Genomic DNA, 16,296 nt, shown 5'->3' with positions numbered 1-16,296 from the left:
CCTCAGCCTCCCAAAGTGCTGGGATTTCAGGCATGAGCCACTGCCCCGGCCTCTTTTTTTTTTTTCAAGTAAATACACATAATGATTAAATAATAACTTTGTGCCTAGTGTTTGGAGGACAAAGGCCCCTGGACTGAGCTGAGCATATTTCACACGGACCCTTTCATGCCCAGTCCAAGCTCCAGGAGAGGCCTCCCTGAGGACCGGATGTTTAAACTCAGACATGAGGTTGTGTGGGAGTGGGCAGGGGGCTTCCTAGAGCCGAGGCTTGCAGTTTCCTGAAGCAGCCACCCCAGGATGGCCTAAGTTCATTCACACCTGGGTGTGGCTATTTAAATGACCGGCTTCTACCCCTGCCTTTTCATTGTAAGGGTGAGGCACGTGGTTCCAAATATCTCAAGTGGAATCTGTGCATTTCACATTTTCCATTCCCAGGCTGCCTTCTACTGCCCCATCCCTTGTTGCTTCATAAAGAGAACAAAGCCCCTTCCGTGGTGCTTCCCATCCCATGCTCCTGGCAGCCCTGTGGCTGGGGACCCGGGGACCTGGGACTCTTTAACAAACTCCCTGGCTCCAACTCTGACAGCCAACTCCACACCAGCTCAGGGCACTGGCATTTGGAAACCATCCACAGTCAGCAATTTTATTGAAAATCAAATGGAAAGGAATATACAGTAAGGGTTGTTTAGGGGGGAAGGCTTTTGAGTTTGCCATCTGTTTTCTTTTTCCCTGGGCATTTGGACCAATGTTTACTTTGTGGGCTAGTATGGGACTGACTTACTCTTTCTTGCCCTGAAACAATCTTGAATGCAGAGTCTCAAAACACATTTGAGGCTCCCGTCAGCCACTGTCATGGGCCTCAGGAGGTGATTCTTAAATCCATCTTAAGGTGAAAAGAGCTTAAGCGATGGTCCTAACAGACCCTTCCATTGAAATCCTCCCAGAATCTCCTTTCTGCCCTCTGAGGAAGGCAGGATTGATATTCATCCCTATTTGGCAGATGAGGAAACTGAGGGTCACGTAGCGAGTGGCAGAGCTGAAACACGACTGGCCACCCAGCCTTCTTGCCCCAGGTGTGTGTGCAGCCTGAAGGCTGGTGGCAAAGCTTTGCGGGAACAGAGTTGGCAAGGTAAATCCTGTTGGAAAGAAACTCGCAAGCCACAGTATTATCCACAGTGTGTCCAGAATTGTTTGCGGGAGAGGTCTTGGGTTGCAGCTAACAAAAACCTACTCAGAAAGGGGGCAGGGCGGGGGGCTTTTATAAAGATACAGAAATGAATGCCTTATAAAAGCTATGGGAGAGAACTAGGAGAATAGCCCAGGCATCGTCTCTCTCGTGCATGCACGCACTCGGGCACACGCACGTCTCCGTGTCATTTCTCTGCCCCTCTCCATACCTCTGCTGATTTCTTCTTTCTCCAGTCATGTGACAGGAAGGGACAACCTTACAGTCCCTCAGTTCAAAGGGCCAGCCCAGGGAGCGAGTGGCATCTCACAGCCCATTACCCCGACTCCTAGGAGTGGGAATCGGAAAAACCCAGCTGTGCCAAGTGTCCAACAAATACGGCCTGGGAGTGGGGTCATGCACACAGCCACCAGGACACCCACTCCTTCAAGCTGGGAAGTGCTCAAGGGGTTAAACAGAGCCCCTTAAATATACTTCACTTTCTCCTTCTAAGCCAAGCTTGTCCAGCTCGCGGCCCAGGATAGCTTTGAATGCAGCCCAACACAAATTGGTAAACTTTCTTAAAACATTATGGGATAATTTTTTTTTTAGCTTATCAGCTACCGTTAGTGTATTTTACATGTGGCCCAAGACTATTCTTCTTCCAATGTGGCCCAGGGAAGCCAAAAGATTGGACACCCAGTTCTAAGCCATCAGAGACTTTAGACACAGTCAATTCAGTAACAGCTTTTCAGGAGAAACACCATCACAATGAATGTGCTTACCACAAGAACCTCCTGGTTTCAAACTAAAAAATATGTAAATGGACCAGGCTTGGTGGCTCACGCCTGTAATCCCAGCACTTTGGGAGGCCAAGGAAGGCAGATCACTTGAGCCCAGGAATTCGAGACCAGCCTGGGCAACATGGCAAAACCTCATCTCTACAAAAAATAAAATAAAATAATTAGTTGGGCATAGTGGTGCACACCTATAGTCCCAGCTTACTGGGGAGGCTGAGGTTGGAGGATCAACTGAGCCTGAGGAGGTCGAGGCTGCAGTGAGCGGGGATTGCTCCACAGCACTCCAGCCTGGGCAACAGAGTGAGACCCCATATCAAGAAAAAAAAAGAAAATAGAGAAAGGGAAAGCAATATCTGTGTACCTGGAAGGGTGCACCCCAAAACCTTACTAAGGCTCATCTTTGAGTAATGTGATAATGATAAATCATTTTATCTCTTTTTTGCTCATATCTATGTGTGTATATATATATATATCTTTTACAACAAACATTTTATTTTGTGTACAAAAAAATAACCAGCCAGGTGCAGTGGCTCATGCCTGTAATCCTAGCACTTTGGGAGGCCAAGGCGAGCAGATCACTTGAGGCCAGGAGTTCGAGACCAACCTGACCAACATGGTGAAACCCCCATCTCTACTAAAAATACAAAAATTAGCCAGGTGTGGCAGCATGTGCCTGTAGTCGCAGCTGCTTGGGGGGCTGAGGCAGGAGAATCACTTGAATCCGGGAGGTGGAGGTTGCAGTGAGCAGAGATCACGCCACTGCACTCCAGCCTGGGCCACCGAACAAGACTCTGTCTCAAAAAATAATAATAATAATAAGTAAATAAGTACAATACAATAAAATACATGGGAAGTGTCTAGTCCTCCTCATGTTAAAAATAATTAAATAAGGCCGGGCGCGGTGGCGCAAGCCTGTAATCCCAGCACTTTGGGAGGCCAAGGCGGGCAGATCATGAGGTCAGGAGATCAAGACCATCCTGGCTAACACAGTGATACCCCACCTTTACTAAAAAAAAAATACAAAAAAATTAGCTGGGTGTGGTGGCGGGCGCCTGTAGTCCCAGCTTCTCAGGAGGCTGAGGCAGGAGAATGGCGTGAACCTGGGAGGCAGAGCTTGCAGTGAGCTGAGATCACACCACTGCACTCTAGCCTGGGCGACAGAGCAAGACTCCGTCTCAAAAAAAAAAAAAAAAAAACTTAAATAAAATAAAAAATAACAAAACCACTTGAGTGGAACAATTGGAGTCTTTCTACGATGGAGTTTGTCTGTTTTTTCTCTTGCTTGTTAAAGGTTGGAACCAGAAAAGCCTCCCTAAAGATGGACCAAGAAAGAGAGATGCTGAGAAAAGAGACCTCCAGCAAGTCCAGCCAGAGCCTTTTGCATTCTAAGCCCAGTGGAAAGTATTAGAGAAACCTCGTCCCACCAGGCCTCGTGTGATCTTCTGTGAGTTCGTGTGACTCTTCTGTGTCATCTGTGTCAAAATACTGAGTTGCTTTTGTAGGACTTTAAAGATTGTTACCCTAGTGTTTCGCTTTCTAGACCAGTATTTTGAACAATATTATATTTTGGAATGTGTGGGGAGAAGGGTTCTTTTTTTAAAATACCTATGAATGTACACGAACTCAGGTATATGAAGAATAGAAGTGTGTAACCCAGATGTCCAGGCCTGGTAGATAGAATTATGTGGTTCCACACTGGGTCATGATGTTCCCAAATATCAAACCTCCTAAGACTTCCAACAGACTCACACTGAGAAAACCTGAGACTTGTACTGGAGCCTCAGGGCAGAATTGTAACATTGGAGCTCTCAGGGCCTTGGGATAGTGAATTCAAATCTCAGTTATGGCCTGGCCTGGCAGGATGGCTCATGCCTGTAATTTCAGCACTTTGGGAGGCCAAGGCAGGCGGATTACAAGGTCAGCAGTTTGAGACCAGCCTGGCAAACATCGTGAATCCCTGTCTCTACTAAAAATACAAAAAAAATTAGCCGGGCGTGGTGGTGGGCGCCTGTAGTCCCAGCTACTCGGAGAGGCTGAGGCAGGAGAATGGTGTGAACCCAGGAGGCAGAGCTTGCAGTGAGCCGAGATTGCGCCACTGCACTCCTGCCTGGGCGACAGAGCCAGACTCCATCTCAAAAAAAAAAAAAAAAAAAAATACAAAAATTAGCCAGGTGTGGTGGCACACGCCTGTAGTCCCAGCTACTCAGGAGGCTGAGGCGGGAGAATCACTTGAACCCAGGAGGCAGAGGTTGCAGTGAGCCAAGACCACACCATTGCACTCCAGCCTGAGTAACAGAGTGAGACTCCGTCTAAAAAAAAAAAAAAAAAAAAAAAAAAAAAATGGCCAGGCCTGTAATTCCAGCTACTCGGGAGGCTGAGACAGGAGAATCAGTTCAACGCGGGAGGTGGTGATTGCAGTGAGCCAAGATCACACAATTGCACTCTAGCCTGAGTGACAGAGCAAGACTCCATCTCAAAAAAAAAAAAAAAAAAAACTCAGTTTATTGTAATAAATTTAGAACACCAATCAGTTTTATTGCTTCTGTAATAATGACTAACATCTATATAGCACTCTACAATTTTCAAAACACATCTCATTTAATCCTCCCCCAGCCCCTGGGAGGTAAATAGTATTACATTCTCCATTTGACAGATGAAGAAGCTGAGGCCCTGAGAAGTTACATGGCCTGCCTAAAATCACACAGCTAGTCAACTCAAGAGTTGGGTCTTGAACCCAGGTTTCTAATTCCATCTCATACTGTCCATTCTGATACACCAGATGGCCTAGTTGTTACAGTCCCAGGCCACAAGGACAGACCAAGTCCCTAGTCACCAAAGAGCACACACTGCCTAGGTACACACACTCCTGTTCCACGGTGTTTGGAGAGACCCCCCATTTTCCTTGCTGTACTCTCTGCTCCTTCCAAGTTCTGCCTTCTCTCCATCTATCCACCCCCTCACTGCCATTCTTGTGTGGCCAAGCAGCCAAAAAAAAAAAAAAAATGGAAGAGCCAGAAATCATGAATACTTTTTTTTTTTTTTTGAGACGGAGTTTCGCTCTGGTCGCCCAGGCTGGAGTGCAATGGCGCGATCTCCACTCACTGCAACCTCCACCTCCCAGGTTCAAGTGATTCTCCAGCCTCAGCCTCCTGAGTAGCTGGGATTATAGGCAGCCACCACCACACCCTGCTAATTTTTTGTGTTTTTAGTAGAGATGGGGTTTCGCCATGTTGGCCAGGTTGATCTAGAACTCTTGACCTCAGGTGATCCACCCATCTTGGCCTCCCAAAGTGATGGGATTACAGGCATGAGCTACTGTGCCCAGCCTACTTTCTTTATTTTTAAAAGGCCACAGTAAAAATATTTTTATATTTTAAAACCAAATATATTCTTTAAACCCACTAAACCTGGGGGAAATAGGACAAACTCTTTGTGCAATATTCCACTGGAGGCACATCTTACACATGGTTAGGATCTAAAGCCAGTGAGAGGCCAGGCATGGTGGCTCACACCTGTAATCCTAACACTTTGAGAGGCTGAGGCAGGAGGATTGCTTGAGCCTAGGAGTTCCAGATCAGCCTGGACAACATAGTGAGACCCTGTCTCTACAAGAAACTTAAGAATTAGCTGGTGTGGTGGCGTGTGCCAGTAGTCACAACTATTTGGGAGGCTGTGCTGGGAGGATCGCTTGAGCCCAGGAGGTTGAGGCTGCAGTGAGCTATGACTGTACCACTGCATTCCAGCCTGGGCAACAGAGCAACACCTTGTCTCAAAAAAAAAAATAAAGTCAGTAAGAAAGGAGAGTGTAACTTGACTTTACAAATACTCTAGAAAATCTCAGAAATGTTCAAAAACCTAATACATTAAAGAACCTGGTATTAGACTGTACCATATCCCCAAATATAGAGCTGAGAATCTTGATGCAGTTCCAGGAGTAGAGCAGACATTTCCCCACTTGTGTTCAGGGAAACAAAGCCAGTCTTCAGAAAAAAGGAGGCTGGAATAGATATGCAACAAGGAGAGACAAAAAACCCACAGAACCCCACAGAGGCAGTGCAGCAGATACTACAGCTGCTCAGCAGATACTAAGTCTACTTAGTCATTGCTCAGCCATCACTTTCCTCTACCATATAGGCTCAAAGCTAACCGTCATGATTTTCCCGGCTCCCTTGCAGCTAGGACGGGCCATGTTGGACCAATCTGGCTAATGACATATAAGGAAAAGCCCCTGCGGAGGGCTTCCCTTCCAGCTTCTCTAGAAGAAAGCATTCACCCTTGTACCTTTGTCTTGTCTCCTTTCTCACTCCTGGAGCTCAGTCCAGAAGCTGGAGCAGCCACCTTGGGATCAGCAGACACCAGCAGTAGGCCAAAGGATAGTGGAGTGGAGGGATGAGAAGGCCCAGGTGAGCCTTCTCTGAGAATCACTGAGCTCTGAACCATGAATGAACTGCCTACCTCTATACTTCCTGTTGTATAGGACAATTAAATCCCTATCTATTTAAACCACTGTAGTCAGGTCTATGTATTTGTGCTGTGGAACAAACCACCCAAACTTAGTGACTTAAAATGACAAATATTTATTATTTCTTTTGATTCCATGGGTCAAGCTGCACACTTTTCCTGTCTGGACTGTCTTGGCTGGGGCTGGATGGTTTAGAATGGCCTCTTTCATACACCTGGCCTTGGCAGGCAAGTTGGGTTAGGGCAGTAGTTCTCAACAAGGAGCAATTTTGTCCCCCAAGAGAACTTTGGCCATGTCTGGACATAATTTTAGTTGTCACAACGAAGGAAGTGCAGGTGCCCTTCTAGAGGTACAGGCCAAAGGTGCTGCTAAACATTCTACAATGGACAAAAGAACTCCCCACAACAAAGAATTATTTGATCTAAAATGTCAGTAGCACTGAGGTTGAGAAACCTGGTCTAGAGAGGCCTTCCACTGCCACGCTTTGTCTCTGCTCAGCAGGCCCACTCATCCTTCAGCCGACTGGACTAGGCTCATTCACATGTGGCCACAGGTTCCCAAGAACAGCAGGTGAGAACAAGCCCCAATGCACAAGCACTTTTCAAGTCTCTACTTGCCTTATGTTTGTTAATATCCCATCAGTTAAAGCCAGAGTCTGTGTGGGAGGAGCTCCAGATTTTTACAATCTACTCACATTGGGTTTTTTGCTATTTGAAGCTGAATACATTCCCAGCTGACCCAGAAGAAAGTTACCTTGATTCCCAATGACTTTCTGATTCCCAGTTCCCTTCTTTGTGAAGGCCAGTTCCAGTGCCTGCCGTTGGGTTCCACTAGGACCCTTTGTATCACTCAAGATCCCTTGGTTGTAAACAACAGATACCTCCTGTGGCTGACTTAAACAGAAAGAGAGTTTACTGGGAGGAAATGAGGAAGGTCAGAGAATCAGGGGCTAAGCAAAGCTGAAGAGTCAGGCTTAGACATCAGGAGCTGGCTTTTCCCTATAGATGCCCTCTTTTCGCTTTAGCTGGTTTGAGTTTCTGTTCATTGCAACCAAATGGGCATTTACTACGATGCTCTGCTACACACACTGACTACTGATTCTGAGAAGCTACCAGCAGTCTTTCCCCTGGGGGTCGCACAATGAGGTACCTGGATACCCAAACCTCCCCATCTTCTTCTGATCTCTCAAGAAGCTAAGACACACAACTTCCTTCCGCCCTTGCCAGTGGGAGCCCATGTGGATCCATGGATTCGTGACTTTGCAGATAAGGTGCCCTTCTCTTGAAACTTGGCAGCGTCACCATCGCCTGCTGTTGTAGAAACCAAAGTCATGAAATGTCTGGAGGGAAAAAATAGCTTCCAGATCTGCATTCCAAAGTGTGCTCCTGGTAAGTGGAGTGGTTCCCAATTTTTTAGGGACTTCTTAGGAATGAAAGCAATCCACTAAGGATGTGAGGAAATCTAAACCTGATAATGCTAATGCATGCCTCTTTTCCATGCTGAGGCCTCCTAAAGCAGGACGGAGGGCACCAGTGAGGCTATTTCAGCTCATCAGCTTGGCCTCATTTCCATCAGGTGCGCTGCTTGCATCTGTCTGCTCAGTGTCCCAGGTTATTTTGGGCCAATTCATGACCTTATGCGCCTGCTTTTGTTTTTAAACATTTTTCTTTGCCCATCTGTTGCCCAGGAATCCTTTTGCAATGCCTCCGTCCAGTTGGGGGAAGCATTAGCAGGTCTTTGTTTTGAGTTTCCTGTCATCTTTAGCAAACTGTTTTCCTTTCTAAGACCCAAAAATATTGGAGGCAGAAACTTTATCTTCTGGCTAACTGTGGTCTTATCATCAGAGAGTATGGTTTTACAGTTAAACAACCAGCCTTCATCCATTCAGCCAGTAGACACTGGGGGCCTACTATGGGCCAGGCTCTGATGCTACCATGTTAGTTAGACCTCATGGCCTTGACCTTTACTCCTTTTCAAATTCTGATCCACTGCTTTAACTGAAAAGGAAGCTGGAATCATTAATTTACTGGGTATGTTGCATAGGAGCACTTACTTTTGACGTCCAAATATCTTGTTGGCTATATATGGGATTACTGCTGGGCGTTCTTTAAAGAGAGTGGCATGCAGCAATGACCCGCTTGCTGGGAGTTTCTCTGGACCTTTCATCAGTTGAAATATAATAGCTAATAATAGTAACTACTTTGTATAGAGTCCTTCCTAGCCATGAGACACTATGCAAAGCGTGGTCCAGACAATATCCCACTTCATCCCCACCATGTCATTACTCCTGTTACACCTGTGAAAGTGATGAGCCCAGACTAGGTAAGTAACTTGTCCAAGGTCACAGAGCAAGTGTTGGAGCCCAGACTTTATACCCACAACTGCTTAATATAGCACTTTCCTCAGGGAAGTGCAGGAACCAGCTGGTTGTCTACTAATGAATGAGGACAGGATGACAGACTTTTTCTGTAAAGGGCCAAATAGCAAATCCTTTCTTCTGTAAAGGGCTCTATTGACCATAGGTGTCTTATCACCACCACTCAACTGTAGCAGTGCAGCATGATACATAAATGAATGAGCATGGCCATGTTTCAATAAAACTTTATTTATAAAAATAGGAAGTGGGCCAGATTTGCCAACCCCTGTGTTAAACTGTCACCCAGAGTAGATTATTAGGATATGCATAGCTGTTGCCTGCCATGTGACAACCTAGAAGCCAGATTATTGTCATCTTCATCATTGAGACCTTTTTGAGTTTTACTATGTGCCATGCACTGCAGTAAACACTTTCCATAAATTTTCTCATTGAATCCTCCCAAGCACTCCAGGAAGAGATAGGAGTGCTTGAGAGGATCCCATTTTATAGACAATGAAACTGAGGCCAGAAAGGTAATTTGGCCAAGGTCACCCTGGGATTTCCAAACCCACCTCCTAACCATTACACCACTTTGAATATGGAAAAAAAAGAACACCATTCAATGTGCTTTTTCCTGTTCTCTCAATCAACGTCAAAAGCAATCAACACAGACAGAAGATGCTGTGACCACATGTGGAGGGAGACTTCTCTCCACCACAAAGCAAGCAATGAGCTCTGCAGCAGACACTAGCCGGGTGTCCGCCAATTCAATTCCATTGCTATCTACCTGGAGATAGCATCAGATCCCACAGGCTGGGGGCTCAGTCCCCAATACTTGCCCACTTCAGACACCAGTCACAAGTCCAGGACTCTGGAACTTCTGACCGACAGGCTTCAAGTTGGGGTTCCCATGACCCTTCTGTGGATTTGATTAATTTGCTAGAGCAGCTCACAGAAGTCAGAGTAACACATTTACTGATTGGTTGTTTATAAAAGAAACTATAAAGGATACAGGCTGGACACAGTGGCTCACGCCTGTAATCCCAGCACTTTGGGAGGCTGAGATGGGTGGATCACCTGAGGTCAGGAGTTCAAGACTAGCCTGGCCAACACGGTGAAACCCCATCTCTACTAAAAATACAAAAATTAGCCAGGGATAGTGGCGGGTGCCTGTAATCCCAGCTACTCAAGAGGCTCAGGCAAGAGAATCGCTTGAACTCGGGAGGCGGAGGTTGCAGTGGGCCAAGATCGCGCACAATTGCACTCCAGCCTGGACGACAAGAGCGAGACTCCGTCTCAAAAACAATAAAATAAGATAAAGGATGCAGATGAAGGAATGCATAGGACAAGGTATGGGGGAAGGGGTGGAGCTTCCACACCCTCCCTGGCACACCACCCTCCAGGAACCTCCACCTGCTCAGCTGTCCGGAAGCTCCTGAACCCTGTCCTCTCAGGCCTGTTATGGAAACTTCATTGGATAAGCATGACTGAAGCATGGGCAACTGTGTCAAAATGGGATTGGACAAAAAGAGATGTAAACCCAGCAAGGCCGGTCTGTTCCAATTCCTCTCTGCCTCTGTGCAGCATTCCTTCCTCCAGGGTATCCGGCAGGACCCTCTCTGCAATGAGATTACACCCAGAATTAGATTAGAGTCCTGCTGTGGGCAGGTGAAAGGAGGGTAGAAGAATGTCAGGGAGGGAGATCGTGTTTACTGTAACAAGGGCCATGGGAGTTATAAACCAGGAACCGTGGACAAAAAATACAGGCGTGGTGCAGTGGCTCACGCCTGTAATCCCAGTACTGAGGGAGGCCGAGGCAGGAGGATTGCCTAAACCCAGGAGTTTGAGACCAGCCTGGGCAACATAGTGAGACCCAGTCTCTACAAAAAAATTTGAAAAATTAGCCAGGTGGTGCATGCCTGTAGTTACAGCTACTCAGGAAAGCTGAGGTGAGAGGATCGCTTGAAACTGGGAGTTTGAGGCTGCAGTGAGCCGTATTCTTATCACTGCACTCCAGTCTGGGTGACAGAGTGAGACCTGTCCCAAAAACAACAATAACAAAAACTATATATATAAAATATCACAATCACACTGCCTTTTGTCATCAGAGAGATGCATCTGCACACTAGGGAACATTGTCATTGGGTCTAAAAGACCTGCTTCTCCTGGACTGAGCCTCAGAAGACAACACCTTCATGGTATGTTCCCTTCCCTTAGGCATGCTGCTTTCATAGCCCCCCCCTCGAGAATCACCTGCTTTCTTTAGTTAATACCTTAGGTCAACCAGGCATGGTGGCTCACGCCTGTAATCCCCACACTTTGGGAGGCCGAGGCGGGCAGATCGCTTGAGCCCAGGAGTTGAAGACCAGCCTGAGCAACATGGTGAAACTCCACCTCTACAAAAAAATACAAAAATTAACTGGATGTGGTGGTGCACACCTGTAGTCCCAGCTACTACTAAGGAGGCTGAGGTGGGAGGATTGCTTAAGCCTGGGAGGTTGAGACTGCAGTAAGCAGTGAATATGCCACTGCACTCCAGCCTGGGTGACAGAGAGAGACCCCTGTCTCAAAAAACAAAACAAAAAAAATACCTTAAGTCAGGTGTCCCGGGGCTAGGCACCATGCTATTTTTTCTGACTGGTTTTGCCTACCTCTGCACTGGTCCATTATGTGTTGGTTTTATGATGTCCCTGTCTGTCTCCCAGGCTCTGGGGTGTCCTCACGGTGGCCACATGCAGTGTTTACCTGTACCTTCCATCTGTTCCCTCTGCCTGTCTGCTAAGCAGAGAGCTGCTTAAATGACCTCTGGGCCAAAGTGATGGCTGAGGACCAGCAGGTCACCCAGCCCCAACCCCTATCTGATGCCACTGATGCTGTCCTCAGGGAAAACAGGAGACAGACACTTGAGAGGCTTGTTTTTGAAGAGCTCCTGTTAACTTTTGTGGTAAGTCATGTGAGTGCACAGAGGTGTCACTTTAGCAGCTTCTCTTTCTTGGCAGTGACCTTGAGACCTGAAACTGGGTCACCGGATGCTCTGGAGGGGACACAGAAAACACCCAATCTGTCCCCAGTCCTCAGGCAGAGCAGGCCCTCATGCATTCATTCAACAACTATTTCTACAGCACTCACCTCAGGCCAGGTATCCTGATGTGGGTGCTGAGGATCCAAAGGTGAAGCAGACAGACAGGTCCCTTCCCCCAGGAGGTTGTGTTGGGAGTAACAGATATTTTATTAACACTTCGCTATGGAAAATAATTGCTGGGTCCCAACCAGAGCAGAGTTTAGCTGGAAGAGTGGTAGCCCCTCTCCATCAGTCGCCTAGTATGCGGTCCCATAAATACCACACTTCAAAATGACTATTCCAACTCTCACCTCCCTGTCCCCCAGCTTGCCTACAACCAGGAGAATTCCAGGACCAGTACCCAGTGCCCAGCGCATTTAATAAGTATGTCTGGATTGCCTGGCTGTTGCTGCACACCGCTTTCACAAAGTAGCTGTTGCAAGTACAAAAATCGAAACCAGCTGCCCATATTATTCCTATCTTTGGAAGGGTCCCAGGAGAGCACTGTGGACACAGCATTGCTGGATTTTAAGGTATCTCCCAGACATGCACACAAACACAAAAACACTTTTTGGGAGTTTAAAACAGAGCTAAGGCTAGGGCCCATCAGGGTGTTAAACTTGCACACCGAATTGCCTGTGGCTTAGAAGCAGAAAACACGCCCAGGTGGACACCTGCAGCTCATTTGAAGGATCAGTCGTCTTGGTTTTCAAGTAGATTCACAGTGTCTAAGATAACCACAAAAAGAGAGCTGGAGGACCGGGTGCAGTTCACGCCTGTAATCCCAGCACTTTGGGAGGCCAAGGCAGGTGGATCATGAGGTCAGGAGTTCGAGACCATCCTGGCTAACACAGTGAAACCACGTCTCTACTAAAAGTACAAAAAATTAGCCGGGCGTGGCGCCAGATGCCTGTAGTCCCAGTTACTTGGGAGGCTGAGGCAGGAGAATGGCGTGAACCCGGGAGGTGGAGGTTGAAGTGAGCTGAGATCGCACCACTGCACTCCAGCCTGGGCAGCAGAGCAAGACTCCATCTCAAAAAAAAAAAAAAAAAGAGCTGGATAGATAAGCTAGTTTCTAATAACCTGCAAATGGGTCTACCTGCAGCTGTCGACCTATCGTCACTGGCTTTTTCTCCTGCCTCTTTGCCCCCGCTCAGTGGTCTCATAAATGCCTGACATCAGCGCCTCTCCCCATTACACCTTTTGCATGGCTTCCAGATCTTGCAAGAGATGAGAAAGCCTCTCAGGCCAAATCAGGCTGTGATCCTGTGCTGCTCTCACTCCAGTTGCCCCAAATGAATATTGGTGCTGCCCCTGAACTTTGATCTCTGTGCATCTTTCTCCATCCATCAAGGGTTTCCTGATGACTGTGGAGTGTTTGTAAGCTGGTATTTGTAAAGTGCTAAGGGAGCCCTGCATTTTGTGAGCCAACTTCATCTCCGCCGTCTCCCGAATCCTTTCCTGTTTTCCCAGCATCTCCAGCTGGAGGGACCACGCAGTTCTGTCAGGCTCCAGAACGTCCCCAGTGCTATCTCCCCATCACCCAAGAGCTCTCCCCAACTTTCTCCCCTTCTTGTTCCCCCCCCCGCCCCTTTTTCAAAGTTCTGTTGTTTTTCTTACTATCACTTCACCCCTCCCCAAAAGACAGTTATACAAGGAGATGTGGGAGGAAGCAAAGAAACATAAGTAATGATGACTAAGTCAGCCTGGCTCCCTTGCCACTGGAATATTGTCAGAATTGGCCGGCTCGCCCTTGCCTCTGTAAAAAGCCTTTGCCAAGGGTGTGATTTTTCCTGAAGATCATTCTTTCCACATGACCAAATGCTGTAGTGTGTCACCAGTCCAGATCATTTCTTTCTGCCAGAATCTATGCTTGGGGCACAAAACTCAGGGTCATGCAAAAGTGATTTCCCCTAATCAAGAGGCAAGTGATATTTCCTGGAAGTTTCACCTCCAATCAGGGCTCATCGGCTTCCTCTGCTTTTCCTTCCATCACTGCTTCTTTGATTCCTGAAAAAGTGCTTTTCTTGAAGCCCAATGACCAATGACGAAAAAAACCTGGAGTAAAAGGCAGCCCCAGCGTCCATCTCTGGCCCAGGCCCAAGGTCTCTGAAATGGGGCCACAGTACTGGGCAGCTTGAGGTCTCACCCTGTTGTCACAGTCTCAGAGCTCTGCAAACCCCGAAAACCTGTGAGAAAAATCAACCCAAGAGGTGTTAAAAGGACTTGCCCATCTGGGCAGCATTTCCTGAGCTCTGCCTGAGTTTAACAGTTGTAAGGCTCCAGCGTTCAGCAGCCCTCCTGCAAGATGCTATAGGTAATGAGCAGGAATTCCCCTAACCTGTGTGTCATGGAATGCACCCTCCCTCCCAAGAGCTGTGTCCACACAAAGCCAACAGGGTAACTGACCAGAGAGCTTACTACGCATAGGCAGTCCACATAATTCAAACCCCAACCCCAGTTTTCTCACATATATATGTAAGTTGTTTTGCAAGAAGGCAAAACCCTCACATTATCTCCTCACTGTGAAGTTTGCACCCACGTCAAGCAGATGCAAACAATTTCATAAAACGGCAACCCAGTTTTATGCAGAACCATTGGAAATCATAAACTGGAGTAAACCGAGGCTCACTAGAGTCTTGAAAGTAATTAGCTGCTTTGTGAGGAAGACTAAGAATTCAACAAACTTAAGCATCTACAAACATCATCTGCAGACATCATCTTAAACATTTTAATCTGCATCCTGTCCCTAGTCCTTTACATTCCTTAAATAACTATTTTACTTCTGTTGAGTCCTTCAGGGCTGCATATGGGAGACATGAAAGCCTGTCTTTTGCAAGTAGCTGGACCAAACTGCCCAAAACTAAGAGAAACTTAATTCTGAGATTTTTAAAAAAAACAAATCATTTTAGCGGAGCATCTTTATTGGACTCAAAAACAATTTCATAAACAAGTAAATGAGAACTTCACATTTTCTGAACCTTGAAGGTTTTTTCCTCAATTTCATTCTTTTTTTTTTTTTTTTGAGACGGATTCTCGCTCTGTCGCCCAGGCTGGAGTGCAGTGGCGCGATCTCCGCTCACTGCAAGCTCCGCCTCCCGGGTTCACGCCATTCTCCTGCCTCAGCCTCCCGAGTAGCTGGGACTACAGGTGCCCGCCACCATGCCCGGCTAATTTTTTTTTTGTATTTTTAGTAGAGACGGAGTTTTACTGTCTCGATCGCCTGACCTCGTGATCCGCCCGCCTCGGCCTCCCAAAGTGCTGGGATTACAAGCGTGAGCCACTGCGCCCGGCCCAATTTCATTCTTTTAAAAATACCTTTTAAATTAATTCAGCAATGTTCTTAAACACAGCAAATTGACAAATATCAACTGAGTGTCTGTTCTGTGCAAATCACTCTGTAACAGCTTGCTGGCTTTACAGTCTCCAGGGCTCCCTGCCTCCAGAGCATACTGGTTTTGGGGCCCTGCATGCATCTTTCCTCTGCACCTTGGCTGGTTGGAGCAGTTTCAGTAGACGGGTCCTGATTGACCCAACATTTCAGAGAACATGCACAGAGCATAGTCCTCCTTCTAAATCAGGGATTCTCAAATTTCAGTGAGCAGAACTCCCCTGGGTGCTTGTTTACACGTAGATTCCTGGGTCCCACCCCAGAGATCAGTTTTGTCTGTCCAAATTGGAGCCTGGGAATCTGTATTATTAACCTAGGCCCCAGTGGTTCTGATGCTGGAGGTCCAGAGTTGTGCAGTTGTAAGGTGACAGTCCAGACCACACAGATACTTACTATCTGAACTCTTTTCCCAGTCCTGTCCAGGAGCCATTGGGGAGGACATCTGTCCTCTGGGGACCCCATCAAAATGGCGACATCATGATCTCCCTGTCAGTTTCCCTAAAGTACAGTCACAGGCGACAACACTGGCCCAGCAGCTATTCTGCCAAGTCATCCGTGTGATGGTGCGGGGCCTCGGGAGAGAGGACGACCAGCCCCTTCCCTTGTCCCTCACCCGCTGTCTCCAGGGGCACTTTCACGGGTGAAGCCTAGTCCAATCTCCCTCGCAGCTGCTAGTCTGTCCTCTTCTAAGAGGCCATCGGCGCCCGCCACGGTTCACCCTAAACAGGGGTTTCTGCTCCTCAGGTCCGCCTCGGAACCCCTGCAACCCTCATTGAGAACGCCAGTGTTTAACAGCTAGTCGTCTCCATAGCAACCGACCAGGTGTCACAGACACAGGATTATGACTTCACGGCGTGGGGATTCCGGAGAAGGGGGTGGGGCGGCGCCCCCCCTCGCTCCCCCGCCGCCCCCGGCAAGCCCCGCTCCTCACCCAGGCCGCGGGGGAGGAGCCCTCTTCTTTCCCGCCCGGCCCCGGCCCCCAGCCGGACCCCTCCCGCTCAGCTGCTACAGTGGGCACGAAGAGGGACATGGCTTTCCGCCGCGCTCCCCAGCCTCGCGGG

General features: G+C 47.7%; 1 protein-coding gene across 14 annotated transcripts in view; it reads left to right on the top strand.

The window, feature by feature from the left end:
- Positions 1-6,946, top strand: part of FHAD1 (forkhead associated phosphopeptide binding domain 1) — a 152,963-nt gene extending 146,017 nt beyond the window's left edge. For 10 of the 14 annotated variants that reach the window (XM_055261903.2, XM_063631808.1, XM_063631807.1 and 7 more), the window contains 2 exons: positions 3,257-3,409; positions 6,141-6,450. In XM_055261903.2, coding sequence (XP_055117878.1) covers positions 3,257-3,373 — 117 coding nt within the window. In that variant the 3' untranslated portion in view covers positions 3,374-3,409; positions 6,141-6,450. Of the gene's footprint in view, positions 1-3,256; positions 3,490-6,140; positions 6,457-6,928 lie in introns of those variants that run through there. The other 4 variants (XM_063631798.1, XM_063631802.1, XM_063631797.1 and 1 more) reach the window with 4 other exon arrangements.
- The last annotated feature ends 9,350 nt before the right edge of the window (positions 6,947-16,296 follow it).

The sequence above is a fragment of the Symphalangus syndactylus genome, chromosome 22, assembly GCF_028878055.3.
Source record: "Symphalangus syndactylus isolate Jambi chromosome 22, NHGRI_mSymSyn1-v2.1_pri, whole genome shotgun sequence".
NCBI lineage: Eukaryota > Metazoa > Chordata > Mammalia > Primates > Hylobatidae > Symphalangus > Symphalangus syndactylus.
This window is presented reverse-complemented; position numbering and strand designations above follow the sequence as displayed.